The 27,018-nt window shown below is 44.3% G+C and overlaps 1 protein-coding gene across 1 annotated transcript in view; it reads left to right on the forward strand.

The window, feature by feature from the left end:
- LOC121577180 (SH3 and multiple ankyrin repeat domains protein 2-like) overlaps positions 1-27,018 on the forward strand; it is a 155,502-nt gene that overhangs the window by 43,309 nt on the left and 85,175 nt on the right. The window contains exons 7-9 of the mRNA XM_041890946.2: positions 16,602-16,769; positions 18,929-19,045; positions 25,069-25,146. Coding sequence (XP_041746880.2) covers positions 16,602-16,769; positions 18,929-19,045; positions 25,069-25,146 — 363 coding nt within the window. The remainder of the gene's footprint in view (positions 1-16,601; positions 16,770-18,928; positions 19,046-25,068; positions 25,147-27,018) is intronic.

Genomic DNA, 27,018 nt, shown 5'->3' on the forward strand with positions numbered 1-27,018 from the left:
AATGGGTTGTCCCCTGGGTTTTGGGTGTCCTCGCGAAGGCTGGTTGCTTGTCCTCTTTATAGGGCACCATCCTGTCCCTGTGCAGCACCACGGTCCGGCCTCTGGGGGCCATCATAGAAAACTTCTCCAACTCTTTTGATCACATAGCATGATCCAGTTGCTATTCAACTTTGTACTCCGCCCTTTTACCGTCTTCGGACCATACACCCACACAAGATCACCAACCTGGAAGTCTTGAACTTTGACATGTGCATCGTAGCTTCGCTTCTGTCGCATGCCTGTCAGTTCCGTCGTCTGCTGAGCAAAGTGGTGGGCCACCTCCAAGCAGGCCTGCAGCTGACGGGAACACTCAGAACCTGCTGTGGCAGCTGGTGCGTCAGGCGGCCGCCCATATGCAAGTGGGGTCCTCAATTCTCTCCCCAGCATCAACTGTGCAGGAGTGCAGCCCGTTGACTCCTGCACCTCACTTCGATAGGCCATGAGAATGAGGGGAAATTGGATGTCACAATCACTCTGGTCCTGGGCAGTCTCGAGGGCTAGTTGGGCACCTAAAGTCCACATGAATCTTTCGACTAGCCTATCGCTGTGCAGATGCAAAGGGGTACTCCGCATCTTCCTGATACCCAGCCGTAGAGGTCTTCACGGGTCCAAAAAGTTGGATCCGTTCCGAAATGGATCCGTGGCTTTCCCACCCGACCCGATATGCATAAATATATATTTTTTAAACGTAGACCTTTTCCGAAATGGACCTGAGGACAATCAGACACGTTCCGAAAATACCTTTGTAAAAACAGACCCAAACAGACCCGTTCAGATCTGAGAGTAGAAAGAGAGAGAGAAAGAAACCTCAGACCTGGCACTGCCAGTGTTGTGGAAAATAACCACTATACTTTATTACAAATAAGGTCTTACAGAGTTTTTGTTGCATCAAGATATGAATATATTAGAGTTTCAACAAAGCCGATGCCAGTCTGCAGAATGGCACCCCCTCTTACTCTCTCCCTCCTTCATATATAGTCCCCTCTTCAGTTTCCCGCTCTTTTATTGCTCCACCCACTTCCTTTGTCTCTGAGGGCGGCTAAACTCGACTTTTATTATGCACATAGTACTCCAACCAATTACTCACTCCCCTGTCTTGCACACACACTCATGTTTAGTTTAACCATGACAAGGCCCTAAATCCTTGAAACATACACAAACCCCACACACACAGTGACATGACCCAATTCAATTCCTGGCCCAGTAACAAAGAAATCTAACTCTATGCCCAGTTCTACCTCATAGTCCATTAAACTCTACAGTTCATTAATAATAATTCACCACATATCCCCCCTCATGGGATTACTAATCCCATAACCTTACAAAAGTATATTATGTTTATGCTATCAATCACCATCTTTGCATTCAAAGTTATACTCATAATGAACAATATCAATATTTCTACTTAAACCAATTCCAATATAAGTGTTAGTATCCTAACACATTAAAACTAACGTAGCACTGTTTTAGCCATACTACCTAGGACATGTTTAAGAATAATATCAATATCTTTAACTCACATAACTTCATTCAGATCAATCAGTCAGCTTACAATTCATAATCATACTCAAATTAATTACCCAAAACAAATTTAGAATGACAATTCTTAGTCATCTTGGTTCCATCATTCAAAGTTAAAACTCTCACCATGGCACATATTGACACTGGCATACTGTATAGTTATATTATCATAATTCTAGCATTACCTTCCTCATAACGAGAATTACAACAGATCAGTATCTTAATGCATTCCTAGTCTAAATTACTATACATTTAGCAGTGTATAATACCTCCTCAATTCAACATACTACTACCTCAACTAACACTCCCTTCCTCTACCGGCACTCAGTCTTCTGGCGTCTTCATTATGTTCTTCAGATAGCTTCATAGTTCATCTTGGATTGCCCATGGCAATGTCCCAATTCCAATGTCACACCTGAGCCGCCCCACCTCCACCTTCATTCTGTTTTGTCCATTTTGCCAACCAGTATACCCAAACTATGAGAAATGTTGTATTTGAATAGATCTCTCTTCCTGCTCACTCCACATGGACTCCTGTCACCTTCTTGAGAGAAAAGGCATAAAAGAGAAGGCAATTTATTGCTTTGATTTGATGCTGGTTCTGATTCAGGTCTCCTGGTAGAGGTGGTGCTGGACAGGAACGTCTTCAACGCCTTTGTTGCTCCTCTTCAGCCGGGTAGAGGGTGTTTGGTTTTTATTGAGGATCACACCGTTCTGGACCGAATTATCTCTGATATGCATTAAGACACCATCCGTAGTAACCTCAGGAAAGGACAGATCATAACAGTTTAGTTGAGTTCATTTCTAATCCAAAACATCCCTATAAGAATTGACTATATGACAAATTATTATGTTTCACCACTCATTCTTAATACCAATTTCTAATACTTGATCCTGCTGCCTGATATATTTTTCTTTGAGGGGTCCCTGCATTCCAAAGGCTATCTGTTTAAATGCCACCTAGTTTCACATTCTCCCTTGAATTCTCCCAAATTATATAACCCAATTGTTTTATTGTAACATTCCTATATTTGCTCATAGTCTATTTGACATTACTCTGGCGTTTCCCCTTTCCTTGTTCCTATTCTAACAATTGCTTACACTTCTCTCCCCATCCTGGTTGATCATAAAATTGTTTATATTTATAATTTCCTAAATATTACAAAAGTTGTGATTGAATCCTAGCACAGTCCTGGTAACTGTGAAGATTTTGAACTACTGTTAATTCTTTAAACGGAGATGTGGTGCATATTAGACTATTTTCTTTATTTAATTGTAATGTAATATATTGTACTCATCTATACCAATCATTGTTTAACGGCTCCTTCAATTCCCTTCCTTCTGTATTTGGTATGGCTCTAACATGTACAGGGTTTAGTGCACTTTCCCAAGGAATAACTACTCCTACAACACTTTCCCCTGGTTAACCCAATAAAGTCCCATAAGATTTAAACCCCTAGGCTTTTCCGTAGCCGCAAATACAGTCAATTTCTCCGTGTAAGGATATTTGATCCCAAGTATCTATTAAAATGTTGTTTGAGACGTGAGTCTCCTACATCTCCCTCATCATTCATTCTGTAGGGGATTTCCATCAATCCCAGAAAAGACTCCCAACCAAGTCACATCAGACATTATCATTTTTCATTAAGTGGAATATACACCTATAACATAACAAACCCATAACCACTTTCCAGTAATCTAATCATTTCAACCTGTTGCATTGATTTTAGTACAAATATAAATTGTAGTGTAATCAATCCAGAACCTACAAGAAGTTAGTGCTGTCCCCTGTCCCCTAGTCCAAAATAAATGCTTCTCTAGCTATCCTGATTTGGTCCTTCCCACGAGTTCTAAGACTGCTGCCATTCAGCTAAGCTGGGCCCATTCCCTTGCCAATTACCCTGTTGTGGTTGCCTAGGCCACCACGGCTTGGTAGGACAATCCCTTCTTGTATGTCCTGATTGACTGCACCTCCAGCAAACACCTGGTCTTCTTGGTCCACCACTCTGGTGTGTCTGATGCTGTGGTTGGTACCATTGATTATTGGGTCTCTTTTCATTATTCTTGTTTTGCCGCTGTCCAGGGGATTGGTGTGTGTACACATTCACTACTGGTAAGGTAGTAGATCTTTGGCCTTGCTGCTGAGGCGGTATCTGTTGACCTTCTTGGAGAACAGGTGTAGTTTGTGTTTTCTTTTTGTCCTTTCCTGTCATCTCTTCCAGCTGCAACTGTCCCAGTTTTCTCAGAATCTCTCTCCATTGCTCTGCCAATTTCCGTTCATCCCTCCTGCATTTCTCCATTGCGTGGATAATATGGTCGCAGAATTCCTTGCGTGATTCTGCCGTTAGTCCCACCACATCTTCTAGTTGGCTTCTGACAGGCGTTGGCATTGCTTCCATCAATGATATCCTCATCAGTGGATCCCCCTCTGGATCTCTTTCTGTTTCTTGTCACCACCTCCTGAGTTGGTTGTCCAGGTAACCTGCCAGGTTTTCTTTATCCCCCAATGGCTCCCCTCTTAGTGCTTAAGGGTCTATTTTGGCTGGATACTCTATTCTCAGAGTGTGCCATAGTCCTGGCCTATAATTGTCAAAGGCCACTCCATCCAGTACTGTCCTCCGTACCGCCGGTATGAGGCCACCTGCCTGCAACAGGTCCTCCATTTTGGCCACTCCCACCACCCTGGCCAGCAATGCCTTCAAGTCTCCCACCGTCAGTAGCTTCCCCATCGTTTGTTCTTCAAATGTTCTAATCCGTTTCCCTTCTCCTTCATGCAGGTTAGGCAGTCTGGTCACCAGGCCCTCCCGGTCCTGTGATCCCCAGGGCACATAGTGAACCTGTGTCCCCTTTACCAAAATGGGATATTGAGCTCCATATTTTTCTGGCTTTCTTATTGTCCTTCTGCTTCTTAAATCTGATTTTTCCCGATGGGCTTGTAGTGCCACACCTAATTATGTTGCTATAGTCTCGCCTCCTGTGGCTCCTTGCTGTGATAATCGTCCCTCTGTCGCCCTCTGTTCTTGATCAGAGTCAGCATACTGTCCAAGTTCTTCACCTTCCTCATCACTTGTATTCCCCCCATCTCTTTGCCCATCATACTCTTGTTCATCTATCCCATAATTTTCCAGCTCCGTTAACATCCCCCTCAGTCTTTCATAACAGTTTATACCTAAATGTGATTGTTCTCCTCTTCTTGGTGTGGAAACCTGCTGCTTCCTTTTTTCTTCTTCTATCTCTACATTCCCTGTTATTGAGACTAGACCTGTGACCTGAGAATACTGCCCCCTTCTGTGTATGGTGGTGGTGCAGTTAAACCAGCCTTTTATGGTCCACTCTCCCTCTCCATTAGTATCCTTCTAGCCTTGGCTATGCTGTCCCTCCAACTCTTTCCTTCCTCACAGAATATTTTCAAGATTTCTCTCATTCTCTCTCTTCTTCTTTCCAAAAAATGAGATTATCCCTTTCTTTTAATATTGTTCTTATCCTTTGTTCCCTTGTCTCATCTCCCATTAAAATAAGACAGTCACTCCCCTGTGCTTTCTAACTATACTCTTATTTCCCTTATCTTATCCCAAACCTATAAAATAGCCCTGGAGACTTTTCCTGTCCCCAGTTTTTTTCCCAGTACCCTATTGGTTCTAGGTCGCTAGACCACACCCTACTTTCCCCGATCAATATCCTCGTTACTCTACTTTTCAAAAACCCTCCCGTTGTACTAACATACTCTATTTTCCCGTATCTGAACTTTTGTATCTGTTTTCCCGTGGTTCTCTTTCTAATCTTCGTCTCGGCATTTATTCCCAAACCTTGGCTTTCAACTCTCCCTTTTCCTTGTTTATATCTGGACTGCTACTCCCTATCCTAAATTCTCCTATCTAGATTTCTATTATTAATCTCACTTACAGCTCGATTCGTACTCGCTAGTCTGTCTCTCTTTTACCCGCGAACTAAAACATGGCATTAGTAAAGTCTATGCCCAAACCACCAATAACTAACAGTATATTTGCATTCATATTATTAAAATACATTACTTTCCTCTGTCTACTCAAACAATTCACTGTTGAAATTCTAACTCCCCTATCAAATTGCTTTCCTTTGTTATCAATTCAAATCACGGCCTCAGCTCTATCGCAATTGCCAGTCCGCTAATCAATATCTATAACTGTCCTTTCTGATTACGCTCAAATTAATAAAACACTAAAAAACTAGATTTTAGTGAGTAATGCAGGGCTATGCTTTATTGAAATGACAAATAAATCCTCCTTTATCCTAATTGAAATGGTCTGTAGTGGTTCTTATTTCTTGCACATACCATACTTGTAATTTAGCAGTCAACGAGTCAACTCTACATTCATTGATTTGGTAACAGATCTAACGAATTTAATCAAATGGATTATGCTTCCCCCCCCCCAATTTACTACAATTCTTTTACTATATCACCTCTGCTCCTGAAATGATAGATAGTTATTATACTGCTTAACCTTTTCTACCACACGCTCTATGTACTGTTTCCCACCCCCCACGTACGTCTACGTGTTTGGGCGCACAAGCCAGCACTCATATATTATTTCACTTTTACCCACCCTCTAATAATCACTTATCCGCACATAACATTGAACATATTTTAATATTATTCATATCAACCACCGCATTCGTATTTCTAATGATCCTTTATTCCCGGAAGTTAATTTTACCATATCACATTCACACACCGCTATTTACCAACATACAATCAATATTCTTTGACATTCCACTATGGTTAATTTTACCATAATCCTATATTACTCCTAAATTTCCAAACATTAATTACCCCCTAAAAGCTTGACCGAAATTCAATGTGTCGACGTCAAATGATCACCCCCGTACACGTGACCTGTTCCTCCAACAGGATTACTCATACCCCTCCGGGAAAAGACACACACCTCCTTTTCTTCTTCTCCCAGTTACGTGAGAAGCATCAAAACGACCTAAAATATAGTTCCTTTTCTTTCTCCATAAAGAAAAGGCTATTATTTACAGGATTTATTTTTATTGTCCGATCACCCACACAGATAAGCAGCCACTCGTGCTTAAAAAGTCAGACAGAATGACCAGCAGGACGAACAAATGTGTCAGACGATTGAACGAAGCTGACCAAATGACAACTTAATCACAATTGAATGAACCACAGACGCTCAAACAAACCATTCCCCCGTACAAGATGAGCAGACCTACTCTATCTAATTATTTCTCTATTTTTTGAAACCCTGGTGGCGTTCACAACCGTTCACCTACTTGAGATGAAAAGCGCGACTTCCAATTTATGGTGTCACCTACTCAGGATGACCTACTTTCTTACCCGATTAGCTGTCTAATTTGTGCATCCCCTCCTCCAGGATAATGCACACCTACCCGAGCAGTCCTCTAACAATGAACTCCACGTTAGAGCGGTACCGTAGGCCCTCTCAGTCTTATGTACAACTCTTGGCTAGCCACCTGCCCGTCCAGTCCTCTGGAGTGCTAACTTAGCTCCCCACAGCGGTACCACAGGATTTAACCTATTTACACTTTTCAACAATCACATTGCATGCATGCTTATTCTTTATTCCAACAAAATCTCTGTTCTTCTGCTAAATTTTGTCCTTAAATTCTGGAGAGAACCCTTCCGTACCCTACCCTCAGATTCAGCTTGATCGAAACACACAGTTTAAGTAAGAACGTCACTTACCTTTGTTTAAACAGTGGCCACTGATTGTGTGATTCATCAAAACCTCCTCCGATGGCAAAGCACTCAAAGATCTCTTATAACCAGTCCTGCCGGGATCGCCAATTATGTTGTGGAAAATAACCACTATACTTTATTACAAATAAGGTCTTACAGAGTTTTTGTTGCGTCAAGATATTACTTTATTAGAGTTTCAACAAAGCCGATGCCAGTCTGCAGAATGGCACCCCCTCTTACTCTCTTCCTCCACTCACTCCCCTGTCTTGCACACACACTCATGTTTAGTTTAACCATGACAAGGCCCTAAATCCTTGAAACATACACAAACCCCACACACACAGTGAAATGACCCAATTCAATTCCTGGCCCAGTAACAAAGAAATCTAACTCTATGCTCATGATTAACCCAGTTCTACCTCATAGTCCATTAAAGTCTACAATTCATTAATAATAATTCACCATACCAACTGCATCAATAAACAAGCAATATTGGCCAAATGACCCACAGTTACATGTCCTTAAGAAATGACTATAACAAATGACAAAATAACGATTCATTGTGTTTCGATGTGTAGCATATTAAAAACTTTATAGCCTATTGTTTTATTGGTTTTTACTTTCCTAAAACAATAATTGTCCACCTCACGGTTTAGCTGTCAGAGATTTGAGCGCTAAATGCATCAGGGCATTGCATGCATATAGGCCTATAGGCCTAGGCATCGACTGTATGATATTAATATTTAAAAAATAAATATAAAAGGAAGAGAAGCTTAGGTGGCATGTTCCCGACACCAACATGCATTCTTTATCCTTGTCAGATAGGCTACTACTGCTATACAGATACAGGCATACAGAAGGATGCTAATTTGTAAATTTTCGATCAGAATATTTTTTACAAAGAAAAACATGATATTGTTAAATTAAGGCGTAAAACATTCTTCCTCACCTCAAGTTCAACTGTCGGAGTCAGATGGAGCTCCAGTGTGCATTGCCTTCATAGGCCTGCTGTAGCTAAGACTAATAATAGCCATACCATACCACACCTTCACAAAAGTTTCTTAACTGTTCATTTCCTGGTAGCAGCTCTGGGAGTAACAAAGACCCACTTCGGAGTAACAAAGACCCACTTTGAAGTAACAAAGACCATGAGGCAACTGCGATAGAGGTTCTACTGGGGTCAGAGCAGACAGGATGTTGAAGACTACTGCCGGGAGCTGCTACCAGGCAATGAACAAGGTTGGCGAGAACTGCAGATGGATGATCCTGACCTCAGGATGGTCATGGGTTGGCTGGAGGAAGGGTCCTGGCAACCCTGGGAAGAAGTAGTGGCACGGTCTGCTACCATCAGAGGTATATGGTCTCAATAGCCAAGCTCCAAGAGGGAGGCTTGACGAGGTGTTAGCTGGAGCCAAGTGGTGGTGCCCAATGATCTTTGAGAAAAGGTGTTGGAGGCACATCATGGATCCCTGGGCATTGGCCACTTTGGAGTAATAAAGAGAGTAACAAAGACCCTGAGGCAATTGTGATAGAGGTTCTACTGGGGTCAGAGCAGACAGGATGTTGAGGACTACACTTGCCGCTGTGACACCTGTACGGCCCGTAAATGTCCCCAAAAATCAATCCTCTGCTCTCATGCAATCTTTCCAGGTAGGGACACCCATGGACAGAGTGGCAGTTGATGTGTTGGGGCCATTACTATGGACCTGCAGAGGAAACCAGTTTGTGCTAGTAGCCATCGACTACTTCACGAAGTATCCGGAAGTGTACCCCATACCTGACCAAGAAGCAACAACTGTGGCTGAGGCCTTGCTTCAAGAGATGTCCAGGTGCTTTGGGATGCCATCGGTACTCCATTCCAATCAAGGCAGGAACTTTGAGTCAAGCGTATTTGCCGGAATGTGTGACTGGCTATGTAGAGCTCTTCACGGGTCCAACAGACCCAAAATTCTGAGATCCGACCCACTTCCTCTCTTCAACTTGCAGGTTCATGGCCTTACGGGTTTCTGCTCGATCACAGTCGCGGCATTCAGGAGCACATGGCCGCCGGGACAGGCTATCAGCGTTAGTATGGCTTTCCCCGGCTCTGTGTTGGATGGTGAATTGTATTGCCTGGAGCTGTTCATTGCACCAAGCTACTTGTCCTTCTGGAGCCACTTAAGGCAGCATGATCGGTTTGTACATTGAAAGGAAGGCTTCAAAGGAACATGCTTGAATTCGATGACTTCTAGAAGCTCCCGGCGTGTTACACAATAGTTATTCTCTGGCTTGTCAAAGATGTGACTGTAATAGGAAATAACTCGTTCTCTTTCCTGGGTCAGCTGTGACAAAATCGCACAGAGGCTTTCATTACTGGCATCCGTATCGAGGATGAACGGTTTCCCTGGATCTTGGGCGATGCACACGGTCTTCACATAAAGCCTGCTTCAGGGTGTTAAAGGCTGTCTCTTACTCCGGCCCCCACTCGAAGGGGGTATTCTTCCACAACAGATGGTACAAAGGGGTGGCCACAGTGGTGAACCCAGCAATGAAACGTCTGTAATAGGAGGCTAGCCCTAAGAAAGACCGTAGCGTGGTGTATGTTGTCGGGTTTAGGCCAATCCCTGACAGCGACTACCTTATCCGACTTCTTCATGATTCCTGCATGGCTGACTCTGTGTCCGAGGAAGGTAACCTCTTTCTGCATGAAACTGCACTTTCCTGCATGAAGCTTCAGCCCAACTCTTTGGATTCAGCCCAGAACTTCCTTCAAGTTTTCCAACGCAGACTTGTCCCATGCACCAGTAGGTCATTGAGATACACCACACAGTGTTCTTGGGGCACAGCTTTGAGAACCTTCTCCATTAGCCTCTTGAAGGTGGCATGGGCATTGCACAAGCCGAACGGCATAGTGGTAAACTTCCATATGCCTCGTCCTGTTGTGAAGGCAGTTTTCGCTTTGTCTTCAGGGGCCAGCGGTACCTGCCAGTATCCGCTCCGTAGATCCAGGGAGGATAACCTTTTTGAGGACCATGACTACGGGGGAGGCCCACGGACTATCAGCCGGTTCGATAGTGTCGGTAGATGCCATCAATTCAATGAGGTCATCGCTGCACCCAGTGGGTTCAACCTACATCATTAGGGGTGACAGCAAAGCTGTGTCGGAATGTGTAAAGCATTGGTGCTCTTACTTCAGTTACTGTGATCAAGGGAAGTTCGGTGGCTTGGGGTTGGCAGAAGATCAGAAGGTCACTGGGTGGTAGAAGGTCAGGATGGATAAGGGTCACTGTGGAACTTGTGTCCAGTAGTGGCCCTCAACCCAAACATGAACTTGACAGCAGTTAATGGCAAGGAGGGTGTGTACAGACGGGGAGGGGGTCTGGAAGATGAAGGGTGTTTATCAATTATTTGAGGAGAGATGAAGGGTGGCCCGGGTCACTCCTCTCTACACCGGACCAGGGCCGTTTCCTGAAGTATTGGCCAAGAGGATGGAGTCAGGGGCTAGACAATAACGCCATGTGTGGCCTCTCTGGCTACGCCGGTAGCAGATTTGTTGTCATTCCTCTGGAGACATCAGGTTAAAGGAAGGTGGATGCACTGGAGCCGTGCTGAGGGAAGTTGGTGGAAGATGTTGGAGGGCACAATTCTGGGGGCGAGTCATCACTTGGTTAGGGAAGCATCCAAAACCTTTGATGAGTATGTCTTCCACCTCCTGCGCCCGCTTTAGAGCTGCCTACAGCGGCTGAGGGTTGTGGAGCTGAATGCATCTCTGCTTAACACTGATCTGGTAGCTTCATCAAACTCAGGGTAACATCTTTGTGCTAGGTAGTGTAGTTTGGCTGCAAACACACCCAGCTTCTCTCCAGGGGCTCGGCATCTTGCATTGAACCTCTGTTGCATCACTGCAGGGTGTGTGGTGTTCCCAATGCGCCTCTCCAAGGCCCTGGCTATTACCTGTGGGTTATTCAGGTCGGCCACTGTCACATCTAGTTGCGCTTTCCTAGCCTCTCCCTCCTACGCTGAAGCTAGCTGCATTGCTCTCTCTGCTGGTGACCACTGATTAGCAGCAGCTATAAGCTCAAACTGGGTCTCCCATGCTGGAAGTCCATCGGAACTGCCGATTTTCAAGTGCCACTGTGGGACAGCTGGAGAAGGCAAGGGCTGGTCCAAAGTGGCTTTAAAGTTCGCCAGGGCAGTAGTGATAGCAGCTGCTAGTGAGATCACTACATCCTCAGCCTGGCTGGTAGCATTAGCATGCCTAACTGGGGCTTGAGGCATAGCATAGCTAACATCATCTTCATCTGTGCATCTGGGGTAGCAAGCATGGCTAATTTGTGCATAACTCTCTTGGCTGGGGTAAACATTAGCATAGCTAACTCCAGTGACTACTGCGATAAGCCTCTCTGTCATCATAAGGGAATGTGCATTCGGGTTTGCTAGCATGGCTAACTCTTGTCTGCCAGCTGCGTGGGTTAGCATAACTCTCCGGGCTGTGCTCTACATTAGCTAACTCCAGTGGCCTGGCTACTGCAGTAACCCTCTCTGTCATAATAAGAGCATCTGTTAACATTGCTACTTCCAAGGGCCTGGTCTAGAGGGCTAAAGTTAGCATTACTCTCTTCACTGTAGCCATAAGCATTACCATCAGGTATCCGGTTAGCAGGATTGGTGGTGGGGATGGAGCTTGCCTTCACAGTAACATTTCCCATTACATCCACATAGTTAGCATTAGCATCACAAGCATTGGCATCATCATCAGTGATTGCATCCTGCTCTCTACCTTCCAGACATTCTGCAAAGTGCCCATGCCGGGGCTCTCTCTCCCCAACATACTGTTCCAGGGGCTTCTGAAGATCTGCCCAAAGGCCCTCTCCATCGTCGTGCCCATTCTCTGCATAAAACCCTCTTCAACTCTGCTTGCATTGTTACCCTCTAGTTCTGAGATACAATTAGGTTTTTGCTCACCTTTTCGTGCGTTTGTCTTTTTCTTTCATGTTGCCACAGCCAGCATGGGTAACATGGGGGCTGCCATCTTGTTTGTTTTGGTTCGTCGGCTGCTCCACGAGACTCGCGGGGTGAGCTGGAACGGTGCTTTCATCAATACCTGAGGTAACTCGGTTAGCAGAGTAGCTGTGTGTTTCTGTGGAATTCTTCTGATCTCTTTTCTTTTCACGACGAGCTTCATCTGATGACCACTTCTTCGGCGTCTCCGGAGGAGTAAAGATTGTAAAGTGATCCAATGTTTTCTCGATTGTATCCGTCATGGCGTCTTCTCTCCAGTAGCTAGCTAGCACGAGGGGAATGGAGGCTTGGCTAATCCCACTTCTGAGCACCAGTGTGGCATTAGCAGGTCCACTCCTTAGCTAGCTAGCTAACTACAAGAACGAGGAGACTGTAGCTCAAGCTGAACCTGTAAACCAGGTTTTAATGCCCTCGAAATACAGGCTAACACAGGGTTAGAATGATTGTCCTAAAACAATAAACGTGTCTGGCTCACTGTATAACTTAGTGGAACTCTGAGGAGACGTTATCACTCTCCACTCAGTCTCGATCTGTCTCGCTCTCACTCAGATCACCCTCAACCCCCCATACCTAGTGGCTATTTGAACTAGGGGCAACTCCTTCCCCCATAATTTCCCCATGAGCCCCCACATAATAGAGCTAAAGGGTCGCTACAATATTGTAAAGTAATAAAGAGGATCATACATGTTTATAACAAGTTATAAAGCATTCTACCTGCAGGCTTTAAAGTAACTGTCCAGTGAAAATCTCACTTTTAAAAGTTAATGTTCTGTTAACTCATACCCAAATAATGTTGTTGACTCATCAAATACTAATCCTATACTACACTGAACAAAAATATAAACGCAACATGTAAAGTGTTGGTCCCGTGTTTCATGAGCTGAAAAGAAAGATCCCAGAAATGTTCCATACGCACAAAAAGTTTATTTCTCTCAAATTCTGTGCACTAATTTGTTTACATGCCTGTTAGTGAGCATTTCTACTTTGCCAAGATAATCCATCCACAGGTGTGGCTGATTAAACAGCATGAAGCTGATTAAACAGCATGATCATTACACAGGTGCACCTTGTGCTGGGGAAAATAAAAGGCCACTCTAAAATGTGAAGTTTTATCACATAACACAATGCCACACATGACTCAAGTTTTCAGGGAGCGTGCAATTGGAATGCTGACTGCAGGAATGTCCACAAGAGCTGTTGCCAGAGAATTGAATGTTTATTTCTCTACCAACGTCGTTTTAGAGAATTTTGCTGTACGTCCAACTGGCCTCACAACCGCAGACCACATGTAACCACGCCAGCCCAGGACCTCCACATCTGGCTTTTTCACCTGCGGGATCGTATGAGACCAGTCACCCAGACAGCTGATGAAACTGTGGGTTTGCACAACCGAAGAATTTCTGCACAGAAACCGTCTCAGGGAAGCTCATCTGTGTACTCGTCATCCTCACGCTTCTCCACTGGCATGCTGGAGAAGTGTGCTCTTCACTGATTAATCCTGGTTTCAACTGTACCGGGCAGATGGCAGACAGCGTGAATGGCGTCGTGTGGGCGAGCGGTTTGCTGATGTCAAAGTTGTGAACAGAGTGCCCCATGGTGGCGGTGGGGTTATGGTATGGGCAGGCATAAGCTACAGACCATGAACACAATTGCATTTTATCTATGGAAATTTGAATGCACAGAGATACCGTGACGAGATCCTGAGGCCCATTGTCATGCCATTCATCCGCCGCCATCACCTCATGTTTCAGCATGATAATGCATGGCCCCATGTCGCCAAAGATCTATACACAACTCCTGGAAGCTGAAAATGTCCCAGTTCTTCCATGGCCTGCATACTCACCAGACAAGTCACCCATTGAGCATTTTTGGGATGCTCTGGATCGACGTGTACGACAGCATATTCCAGTTCCCGCCAATATCCAGAAACTTTGCACAGCCATTGAAGAGGAGTGGGACAACATTCCATAGGCCACAATCAACAGCCTGATCAACTACAGTGGGGAAGAAAAGTATTTAGTCAGCCACCAATTGTCCAAGTTCTCCCACTTAAAAAGATGAGAGAGGCCTGTAATTTTCATCATAGTTACACGTCAACTATGACAGACAAATTGAGAGAAAAAAAATCCAGAAAATCACATTGTAGAATTTTTTATGAATTTATTTGCAAATTATGGTGGAAAATAAGTATTTGGTCACCTACAAACAAGCAAGATTTCTGGCTCTCACAGACCTGTAACTTCTTCTTTAAGAGGCTCCTCTGTCCTCCACTCGTTACCTGTATTAATGGCACCTGTTTGAACTTGTTATCAGTATAAAAGACACCTGTCCACAACCTCAAACAGTCACACTCCAAACTCCACTATGGCCAAGACCAAAGAGCTGTCAAGGGACACCAGAAACAAAATTGTAGACCTGCACCAGGCTGGGAAGACTGAATCTGCAATAGGTAAGCAGCTTGATTTGAAAAAATCAACTGTGGGAGCAATTATTAGGAAATGGAAGACATACAAGACCACTGATAATCTCCCTCGATCTGGGGCTCCACGCAAGATCTCACCCCGTGGGGTCAAAATGATCACAAGAATGGTGAGCAAAAATCCCAGAACCACACGGGGGACCTAGTGAATGACCTGCAGAGAGCTGGGACCAAAGTAACAAAGCCTACCATCAGTAACACACTACGCCGCCAGGGACTCAAATCCTGCAGTGCAAGAAGTGTCCCCCTGCTTAAGCCAGTACATGTCCAGGCCCGTCTGAAGTTTGCTAGAGTGCATTTGGATGATCCAGAAGAGGATTGGGAGAATGTCATATGGTCAGATGAAACCAAAATATAACTTTTTGGTAAAAACTCAACTCGTTGTGTTTGGAGGACAAAGAATGCTGAGTTGCATCCAAAGAACACCATACCTACTGTGAAGCATGGGGGTGGAAACATCATGCTTTGGGGCTGTTTTTCTGCAAAGGGACCAGGACGACTGATCCGTGTAAAGGAAAGAATGAATGGGGCCATGTATCGTGAGATTTTGAGTGAAAACCTCCTTCCATCAGCAAGGGCATTGAAGATGAAACGTGGCTGGGTCTTTCAGCATGACAATGATCCCAAACACACCGCCCGGGCAACCGAAGGAGTGGCTTCGTAAGAAGCATTTCAAGGTCCTGGAGTGGCCTAGCCAGTCTCCAGATCTCAACCCCATAGAAAATCTTTGGAGGGAGTTGAAAGTCCGTGTTGCCCAGCGACAGCCCCAAACATCACTGCTCTAGAGGAGATCTGCATGGAGGAATGGGCCAAAATACCAGCAACAGTGTGTGAAAACCTTGTGAAGACTTACAGAAAACGTTTGACCTGTGTCATTGCCAACAAAGGGTATATAACAAAGTATTGAGAAACTTTTTGTTATTGACCAAATACTTATTTTCCACCATAATTTGCAAATAAATTCATTAAAAAATCATACAATGTGATTTTCTCGATTTTTTTTTCTCATTTTTTCTGTCATAGTTGACGTGTACCTATGATGAAAATGACAGGCCTCTCTCATCTTTTTAAGTGGGAGAACTTGCACAATTGGTGGCTGACTAAATACTTTTTTTCCCCACTGTATATGCGAAGGAGATGTGTTGCGCTGCATGAGGCAAATGGTGGTCACACCAGATACTGACTGTTTTTTTTGGTCCGTGCCACTACCTTTAGTTTTTTAAGGTATCTTAAAAACAGATGCATATCTGTATCCCCAGTCATGTGAAATCCATACATTAGGGCCTAATGAATTTATTTAAATTGACTGATTTCCTAATATTAACTGTAACTCCTTGAAATTGTTGCATGTTGCGTTTATATTTTTGCTCAGTGCATAAATTGGAGAAAAAAACTATTCAAAATCCCCACCTCAAACTTGTATCTTAAACAGACCGTTTAAATTGTTTTTGCTATTTCCTCATAGAGGATGATGTCATTGTCCTGAGGAGGATGAGCTGGCCAATCAGCGGTCTACTTGCATGAATGTTTTTAATGACCAGTATACACCCACACCATTCTGTTGTTGGGGTAAGCCCACACCATTCCAACACAGAAAAACTGCTATTTAACTTGCTTAAAACTATTTCGCTCATATTGTAATTAATTATAGGTCATATTTCATAGAAATCTGGACACATTGAACAGTTACTTTAAATAAAGTGTAGCTCAGGTCTGAAGTGTATCCTATGTACAGATCTAGGATGGATCAGCTTCCCCTCCCTCAAACCTAACTTTAACCATTAGTGGAAAAAATGTGAAACTGACCTAAGATCAGCATCTAGCGGCAACGTCTCTTTAAACCTAAATCGCCCCCCTCAGGCTCTACTGGACCTGGGTGCATCTCCAGACTACAAGGACAGCCAGAGTCTGACCCCCCTCTACCACACAGTCCTGGTGGAGGGAGACCCAAGCTGCTGTGAGATGCTACTGAGGGCCCACGCCACCATCTCCTGCCACGACGAGAACAGCTGGCACGAGATACACCAGGTGTAGTAATTGATTGGATTTATATAGAGGTAGCCTAGTGCTTAAGAACTTTGGGCTAGTAACCGAAAGGTCTCTGGTTTGAATCCCAGAGCATACAAATGTTCCACATACTGGTTTAGTTGGGAGTCTCAAGTTACAGCGCCTGGGACGGTACTAAAGCAAATTAGCCAAGCCATTGAAATTATATGGACTTTATGAATTGCTTTGGTTGAGAAGCAAACTTGGCTAGACCATCAGCAGCAAAACAACAGTAAGATAGCTCCGCTCAGATGGTACTCTGACTGACATCTAGTGTGCAGAACAAGACAAAACAGTTTAGAATATCTCTAGTCTACCGACTCCTCTATGGTTATTTTCTATGATAGTCCCGGTATGCCTTATGATAGCTAGGCTACTGTGTAGACTGTTTCATTTTCTTTTGACCTGGTAATTGTTTATATTTTTGTGTTTGTGTGGCAGACCTGTAGGTGTGGACATTATTTGACCTGGTCTCTGTGTTTGTGTGGCAGACCTGTAGGTATGGACATTATTTGACCTGGTCTCTGTGTTTGTGTGGCAGACCTGTCGGTATGGACATTATTTGACCTGGTCTCTGTGTTTGTGTGGCAGACCTGTAGGTATGGACATTATTTGACCTGGTCTCTGTGTTTGTGTGGCAGACCTGTAGGTGTGGACATTATTTGACCTGGTCTCTGTGTTTGTGTGGCAGACCTGTAGGTATGGACATTATTTGACCTGGTCTCTGTGTTTGTGTGGCAGACATGTAGGTATGGACATTATTTGACCTGGTCTCTGTGTTTGTATGGCAGACCTGTAGGTGTGGACATTATTTGACCTGGTCTCTGTGTTTGTGTGGCAGACCTGTAGGTATGGACATTATTTGACCTGGTCTCTGTGTTTGTATGGCAGACCTGTAGGTGTGGACATTATTTGACCTGGTGTCTGTGTTTGTGTGGCAGACCTGTAGATATGGACATGATTTGACCTGGTCTCTGTGTTTGTGTGGCAGACCTGTAGGTATAGACATTATTTGACCTGGTCTCTGTGTTTGTATGGCAGACCTGTAGGTGTGGACATTATTTGACCTGGTGTCTGTGTTTGTGTGGCAGACCTGTAGATATGGACATGATTTGACCTGGTCTCTGTGTTTGTATGGCAGACCTGTAGGTGTGGACATTATTTGACCTGGTCTCTGTGTTTGTGTGGCAGACCTGTAGGTGTGGACATGATTTGACCTGGTCTCTGTGTTTGTGTGGCAGACCTGTAGGTATGGACATGATTTGACCTGGTCTCTGTGTTTGTGTGGCAGACCTGTAGATATGGACATTATTTGACCTGGTCTCTGTGTTTGTGTGGCAGACCTGTAGGTGTGGACATGATTTGACCTGGTCTCTGTGTTTGTGTGGCAGACCTGTAGATATGGACATGATTTGACCTAGTCTCTGTGTTTGTATGGCAGACCTGTAGGTGTGGACATGATTTGACCTGGTGTCTGTGTTTGTGTGGCAGACCTGTAGATATGGACATGATTTGACCTGGTCTCTGTGTTTGTATGGCAGACCTGTAGATATGGACATGATTTGACCTGGTCTCTGTGTTTGTGTGGCAGACCTGTAGATATGGACATGATTTGACCTGGTGTCTGTGTTTGTGTGGCAGACCTGTAGATATGGACATGATTTGACCTGGTGTCTGTGTTTGTGTGGCAGACCTGTAGGTATGGACATGATTTGACCTGGTGTCTGTGTTTGTGTGGCAGACCTGTAGATATGGACATGATTTGACCTGGTGTCTGTGTTTGTGTGGCAGACCTGTAGGTATGGACATGATTTGACCTGGTGTCTGTGTTTGTGTGGCAGACCTGTAGATATGGACATGATTTGACCTGGTCTCTGTGTTTGTGTGGCAGACCTGTAGGTATGGACATGATTTGACCTGGTCTCTGTGTTTGTGTGGCAGACCTGTAGATATGGACATGATTTGACCTGGTCTCTGTGTTTGTGTGGCAGGCATGTCGGTATGGACATTATTTGACCTGGTCTCTGTGTTTGTGTGGCAGACCTGTAGGTATGGACATGATTTGACCTGGTCTCTGTGTTTGTGTGGCAGACCTGTAGGTATGGACATGATTTGACCTGGTCTCTGTGTTTGTGTGGCAGGCATGTAGGTATGGACACGTCCAGCACTTGGAGCACCTGTTGTTCTACGGAGCAGATATGGGTGTCCAGAACGCCTCTGGAAACACGGCTCTACACATCTGTGCTGTATACAAACAGGTGAGAAAACACAAATCACCAATTAATATGCCATTTAGCAGACGCTTTTATCCAAAGCGACTTACAGTCATGCGTGCATAAATTTTTGTGTATGGGTGGTCCCGGGGATCGAACCCACTACCCTGGCGTTACAAGCGCCGTGCTCTACCAGCTGAGCTACAGAGGACCACACCAATCAGCAGTCAATCTACTGTACAGAAGAGGGGGTTATATTATACCAGCTACAATGTTTTTATTATACCACTAGTACATTGTTTTGGTACAGGCCCATAGTAATCAGGGTTAGGGTCAATTCCATTTGAATTCAGTCAATTCAAGAAGTAAACTGATTCACTGAATTGAAATGGAATTCACCCCAATCCTGAAAATGATGCTATTATTAGCAAGGGGGCAATTATGATAAAAAATATCCTGTTGATTCGTCACATGGGTAAAGATTGACTGGATGCGCTGCTGATGATACATTTCACTGCAATGGATGCATCCTGGGGGAACACTAGTCAATATTGTCTTAACATTTTAAAATGTATCCATCTATCATGTTCTGCATGGGCTTAGAGATTGATGGAAACGAATTATGACAATTAGTAATGTCATTCATTACTGTGCGTGTGCCTGATCCTTGTGTCAATGGCTATGAATTATAGTTTAAATGTTAATCCCTCCACTCTGTCATATGAACATTACACACACACATACACACATTTTCCAGATGGTGGTTTTAGCATTGGATGTGTGTGTGAAATATCTCCCCTGTTCTCTGTAGGGGTCACTGCTCCCATGAGATATGGCACAGATCATTAAACCTCTCTTTCCTGCCATGAGAGAGAGAGAGAGAGAGAGAGAGAGAGAGAGAGAGAGAGAGAGAGAGAGAGAGAGAGAGAGAGAGAGAGAGAGAGAGAGAGAGAGAGAGAGAGAGAGAGAGAGAGAGAGAGAGTGAGGGATGATGAGAGAGAAATAGAGAGAGATGGTTTCCTCTCCGTTGTTTGGTGTTGTGCAATGTCTTTCCTCAACTGCTCTGCTCCTACACAGGCAAGATTTATTTCCGTGGCTTTCTGATTAGACACCCTTTTGCATGACAGCTTTAGTGTGATCTAATGACTAAAATGACAGCCACTAGGAGGGATAAACTTCACTGTAAATCAACTTCTGTCTGATTTAACATTCAGTTCGAATAGCAGTCAGATTTTTGTGGATTGGGGCTTGTACACATAATATTATTACTATTATAGATATCTGCCCCATATTTTATGCAGAATTTGTTGTTCTTCTGAGGGCTAGTGGCAGTAGAATATAAAAAGAGCAAATAGGGGGATTCCATGCCAGCATAGACCGAAAATATTTTTGTTTTCTCAGATTGTTCTGGCAATTCTCATATAGAAACTTAATTGGGAGGACGGATGTTTGATATGCTTTTTACAATCAAGATGAAAGTGGCCATTTTGTCAAACTGTGTAGAATTGCAGGAAATGTGTTTTAAAATGTCAAACAAATTTACAGGGGAGGACCCCCCGGAACCCCCATCTACTGTTCATCCCCACCAATATCTACACCACAATTCCGCCCTTGCCTTGATCTGTCTGTATCCTCCTGACTGGTGGTTATTTTTTTAAAGAGACTGAAATGGCTTCTTAGTAGCTAGTTATGAGGTTGGGAGATTGGGAATCTATCTGGGCTAGCTAAAGCCAAATTCATAAAATTGCTAGGTAGCTAGTAGTATTACAACAACAAAACATTTCACCAGATAAATCTGAGGGGGCACGTGCCCCTGTGTCCCCTATGGGCATGATGCCTCTAAATTTATTGAACATTAAAACTATTAATATTAATATCTGGAAAGTAGCCTTTTGATTTCATAAATTTTTCAACATATTTTTAAAATGTTAATCAAATTTCCAGAGTGGGCTCTCTGCTACTTTTAAAGTAATGAGATGATGCATGTTATGAGCACCACCAACACAGTGATTGGGAAAATGGATTCGGGAACTCCCTCTGCTGGTGATTTGCTGAAGGGTAGTGCTAGCAGGGATCCTTGGGACATCCGACTCTGCCGTCACACCATTAAGTAGAAGGTTAAAACGGTTAAGGTAAGGGTTAAGGTAAGGGTTAAGGTTAGGGTTAGGGTTAGGGTTAGGGTTAGGTACGGGTTAAGGTTAGGGTAAGGGTAAGAGTAGGGTTCAACATTTAGGGTTTAGGGTTTAGGGTTTAGGGCAGGGACGTCCCAAGGACATTTACATTTTACATTTACATTTACATCATTTAGCAGCCACTCTTATCCAGAGTGACTTACAAATTGTTGCATTCAACTTATGATAGCCAGTGGGACAAGCACTTTTTTATATATATCTTTTTTTAATGGGGGGAGGGGGGGAGGGTGGGGGTAGAAGGATTACTTTTATACTATTCCAGGTATTCCTTAAAGAGGTAGGGTTTCAAGTGTCTCCGGAAGGTGGTCAGTGACTCCGCTGTCCTGCCGTCGTGGGGGAGCTTGTTCCACCATTGGGGTGCCAGAGCAGCGAATAGTTTTGACTGGGCTGAGTGGGAACTATGCTTCTGTAGAGGTAGGGGGACTAGCAGGCCAGAGGTGGATGAATGTAGTGCCCTCGTTTGGGTGTAGGGTCTGATCAGAGCCTGAAGGTAAGGAGGTGCCGTTCCCCTCACAGCTCTGTAGGCAAGCACCATGGTTTTGTAGCAGATGCGAGCCTCAACTGGAAGCCAGTGGAGTGTGCGGAGGAGCGGATGACATGAGAGAACTTGGGAAGGTTGAACACCAGACGGGCTGCAGCGTTCTGGATAAGTTGTAGGGGTTTAATGGCACAGGCAGGGAGCCCAGCCAACAGCGAGTTGCAATAATCCAGACGGGAGATGACACATGTCTGGATTAGGACCTGTGCCACTTTTTGTGTAAAGTAGGGTCGTACTCTGCGAATGTTGTAGAGCATGAACCTGCAGGATCGGATCACCGCTTTGATGTTAGCGGAGAACGACAGTGTGTTGTCCAGGGTCACGCCAAGGTTCTTTGCACTCTGGGAGGAGGACACTATGGAGTTGTCAACCGAGATGGCGAGATCATGGAGCGGGCAGTCCTTCCCCGGAAGGAAGAGCAGCTCCGTCTTGCCAAGGTTCAGCTTGAGGTGGTGATCCGACATCCACACTGATATGTCTGCCAGACATGCAGAGATGCGATTCGCCACCTGGTTATCAGAAGGGGTGAAAGGAGAAAATTAATTGTGTGTCGTCTGCGTAGCAATGATAGGAGAGACCATGTGAGGATATGACAGAGCCAAGTGACTTGGTGTATAGAGAGAATAGGAGAGGGCCTAGAACTGAGCCCTGGGGGACACCAGTGGTGAGAGCACATGGTGCGGGGACAGATTCTCGCCATGCCACCTGGTAGGAGCGACCTGTCAGGTAGGACGCAATCCAAGAGTGAGCAGCGCCGGAGATGCCCAACTCGGAGAGGGTGGAGAGGAGGATCTGATGGTTCACAGTATCAAAGGCAGCAGATAGGTCTAGAAGGATAAGAGTAGAAGAGAAAGAGTTAGCTTTAGCAGTGCGGAGAGCCTCCGTGACACAGAGAAGAGCAGTCTCAGTTGAATGACCAGTCTTGAAACCTGACTGGATTGGATCAAGAAGGTCATTCTGAGAGAGATAGCAGGAGAGTTGGCTAGAGACGGCACGCTCATTTGACTTAATAAATGAGGATTGGATGTCGTCAACTTTCTTTTCAAAATGGTTGACGTAGTCATCCACAGAGAGGGAGGAGGGAGGGGGAGGAGGAGGAGGATTCAGCATGGAGGAGAAGGTGGCAAAGAGCTTCCTAGGGTTAGAGGCAAATTTAGAGTGGTAGAAAGTGGCTTTAGCAGCAGAAACAGAGGAAGAGAATGTAGAGAGGAGGGAGTGAAAAGATGACAGGTCCGCAGGGAGTCTAGTTTTCCTCCATTTCCACTCGGCTGCCCGGAGCCCTGTTCTGTGAGCTCACAATGAGTCGTCAAGCCACGGAGCAGGAGGGGAGGACCGAGCCGGCCGGGAGGATAGGGGACATAGAGAGTCAAATGATGCAGAAAGGGAGGAGAGGAGGGTTGAGGAGGCAGAATCAGGAGATCGGAGGGAGAAGGATTTAGCAGAGGGAAGAGATGATAGGATGGAAGAGGAGAGAGTAGCGGGAGAGAGAGAGAGCGAAGGTTGCAACAGCACATTACCATCTGAGTAGGGGTAGAGTGAGTAGTGTTGGTGGAGAGCGAGAGAGAAAAGTATTCAAAGTAGTGGTCGGAGACTTGGAGGGGAGTTGCAGTGAGATTAGTAGAAGAACAGCATCTAGTAAAGATGAGGTCAAGCGTATTGCCTGCCTTGTGAGTAGGGGGGGACGGTGAGAGGGTAGGTCAAAAGAGGAAAGGAGTGGAAAGAAGGAGGCAGAGAGAAATGAGTCAAAGGAAGACGTAGAGAGGTTAAAGTCACCCAGAACTGTGAGGGGTGAGCCATCCTCAGGAAAGGAACTTATCAAGGCGTCAAGCTCATTGATGAACTCTCCAAGGGAACCTGGAGGGCGATAAATGATAAGGATGTTAAGCTTGAATGGGCTAGTGACTGTGACAGCATGGAATTCAAATGAGGAGATAGACAGATGGGTCAGGGGGAAAAGAGAGAATGTCCACTTGGGAGAGTGGGACCCCGGATAGCACTAATCATTTGCTGAACAAACGATCCTACTGGAGGGCTGTGATTGGTTAATGGCCTATAATATAAATGTCTATGTATAAAATTGATAATTTCTTCAAAAGTATCAGAGAGCCCACTTGGAAATGTGAAATGTTTGAATAGTATATTGTTACAAACAATATGTCTAACAAAAAGCAAAAATCTAAAAGGGCACTTTAGAGATATTAATAATAATGATGTATTTAATGTTGAATCAATTTATGTGAAAATTCTATTTCAGAATATAGCCATACTCCATATTTTAGAGCACACTATAACGACTATAATGACACCAAGATGTATAATGACACCAAGATGTATAATGACACCAAGATGTTGTCTATACTATGCACGGCTCACGGATCATAGGGTCTTACAGGAGGCATGACAGGAGGCATGCATAGGTCTAAAAAGGGCCTAAAATGGCCACTTTCATCATGATTTTCTAAAAAATTATTTATGATACAAATGTAAAAAGCATGTTAAACATCCTTCCTCCCAATAAAATTTGCATGGAAAGGGAAATGGGATACCTAGTCAGTTGCACAACTGAATGCATTCAACTGAAATGTGAGTTACTAAAAATATTCTTTGGGCCATGCTGGCGTGGAATCGCCCAGTAGGCGGGGTATTAGCTTGAACTGTGGTGTTTGTGTGTGTGTGTGTGTGTGTGTGTGTGTGTGTGTGTGTGCAAGCACTGTTCGTGCGTGGGCACCTGTTTGTTTATGTGCCTGATTGTATGTGTTTGCGTGCGTGCGTGTGTGTGTATGTGTGTGTGTGGGCACGTGTATGTGTGTGTTTGTGTGCGTGCGTGTGAATGTGTGTGTGTTTGTAGTGGAGCCTTCCGTGGGTGGGCTGCTGAATCCAGCTAGCAGCAGGCTGTAGTGCCACATACAGTTACCACAGCTCCACAGGCTGGTTATCTCTTTACTCACCAATCTTTACACTACATGTGGTCAATGCACTGAGATCCTTACTGGAGAACTGAGGCTTTACCTGGGAACACACATAGGGTATCATCAGCCAGACAGGGTGAGCTGCAGCTCCAGGACAATGATCAGTTCTGGAATGTTCTGGAATGAGTTCTGGATCAGTTGATGAAATGGAATGCTTGAGCAAGATGGTTTCTGGTTCTCTCGTTAAATGGGTTCAGTACAGAAGAGGGTAATACTGTACAGTAGCTGGCTGCAGAAATACAAAGAGAGAGAGAGAGAGAGAGAGAGAGAGAGAGGTGGAGTTGAAATGAATGTGGTCCTGGTCACAACCCTTCCAGTGTCTTACTCTGTTCTCACTCTCTCTTTTTTCTTTCTCTCTTCCTCCCTAAGGAACACTGTGCCAGAGTACTGGTTGTTCGTGGTGCCAACAAGGAAGTGAAGAACTACAGAAGCCAGACACCATTCCAGGTATGGACTGACTCACATCTCTAACCATTACTGCTCACAGTAAAGGCTTGCTGTAGAATATAGATGGCTACATTCCAATCTCCAGTCTAGCATGCCACATGGCCCATACATTGCTTCATTCTTCTACGTGGTAGGCTACATTCTCATCATCCATTGTTTCCATTACTGTTCTTTTCTCGGACGAATTACATCAGTAGAGAGCTTGTTATAATAGTGTAGTATGTGATACTATTTCTGCAGGCTGTGTTTTCAATCCCATTTTGTTCACTTGCGGTTTCAAAAAGGAAAAGCAGTAGGATTGTTACTGATTTAAGTAAAGCACTATATGAGTCAGTGGTTCCTTATATGTTAGTCTTTTATGTAACTGTGAACAAGCAGTCAGTGGTTCTTGGATAATTATTCATGTTTTAATTGTTGTTTACATGCATGTGGCAGCATTCCACTGTGTTCTAAATCTCCAACAACCAATTAGTCATACTGTAGGTGTGATGCATTTTGGGAGTTGAAGTAAAACATATAGAATGGATATCGAATAGCTTCCTAGCTGCAGTTGACTGTATGTTGTCTTTTTCCCATTTATCATTCCTACTCTGTTTACCATCTGTGTGATGTATGAAAAATGTATGCACTCACTAACTGTAAGTCGCTCTGGATAAGAGCATCTGCTAAATTACTAAAATGTAAATGTAAAATGTGTGCTACTTTTCATGCAGATACAGTAATTCCATATCCCACAAATAATTGAGCCGTGAATTCACACGCACATTGTTTTGACCCATTTTATTTTACTGGCAGTAGGCCTATACAGCTGATAAGACATATTGCTATTTAAATAGCATGGCAAAATAAGAATTACTGCATGAGGTACATTATTATCAAGCACACAAACACAAATAATGTTTATTCTGGGAAAGAGTCTCCCATTGTGGTATGTTTATGGTTCAAAGTTGAACATCTTTCACCAAATCCCCTCTTTACCTCCTCATGCTATCGTAGCAGTCTGAACTCATCCTCAGTTGCTCTGAACTCCTGTTATTTGGTCTGATCCCCAGCTGAGCCAACTGTCTTCTCTTGCATCATGTAGGAGTCAGTGGAGTGTTGCTGTTTATGTAATGTACTGATGCATCCTCAAATTCTCTCTATTATTCATTCATCCCTTCATACTTCTGAAGTTATGTTTCTTGCCTCAATGACTCCTTAATTACAGCTCATTTGAAGGGGTCCATAAACCACATTCACCTCGGCCAATCAAATTCAGATTAAGTCTTCCCAGTTAAACAGGCATCTGCTGACTGATGGTGGCAAATTAAGAGCTGAGACTCAGGGAGCATCCCAAATGGCACCCTATTCCCTATATAGTGCACTATGGGTCCTGGTCAAAAGTAGTGCACAATAGAGGGAACAGGGTGTCATTTGGGACGCACAACTGATTCAGAGCAAATTGGACCACTTCACTTCTTGCTCCTCTTTCCTGACCCACTTTCATCCTGAAATCACATCCCGCTCCACTTCCTAGTACACCCTGCCATCATACCTCACCTTACCTCCATATGGTTTGAGACAAGGTACTCCTTCCTCATCCCCCTCTCCATCTCTCTTCTCTCTCTCTCTCTCTCTCTCTCTCTCTCTCTCTCTCTCTCTCTCTCTCCCATCTATCTTTCTCTTTCTCTCTCTCTCTCTCTCTCTCTCTCTCTCTCGCTCTCTCTCTCTCTCTCTCTCTCTCTCTCTCTCTCTTTCTCTCTCTCTCTCTCTCTCTCTCTCTCTCTCTCTCTCTCTCTCTCTCTCTCTCTCTCTCTCTCTCTCTCTCTCTCTCTCTCTCTCTCTCTCTCTCTCTCTCTCTCTCTCTCTCTCTCTCTCTCTCTCTCTCTCTCT

This window comes from Coregonus clupeaformis, chromosome 11 (genome assembly GCF_020615455.1).
Source record: "Coregonus clupeaformis isolate EN_2021a chromosome 11, ASM2061545v1, whole genome shotgun sequence".
Lineage (NCBI taxonomy): Eukaryota > Metazoa > Chordata > Actinopteri > Salmoniformes > Salmonidae > Coregonus > Coregonus clupeaformis.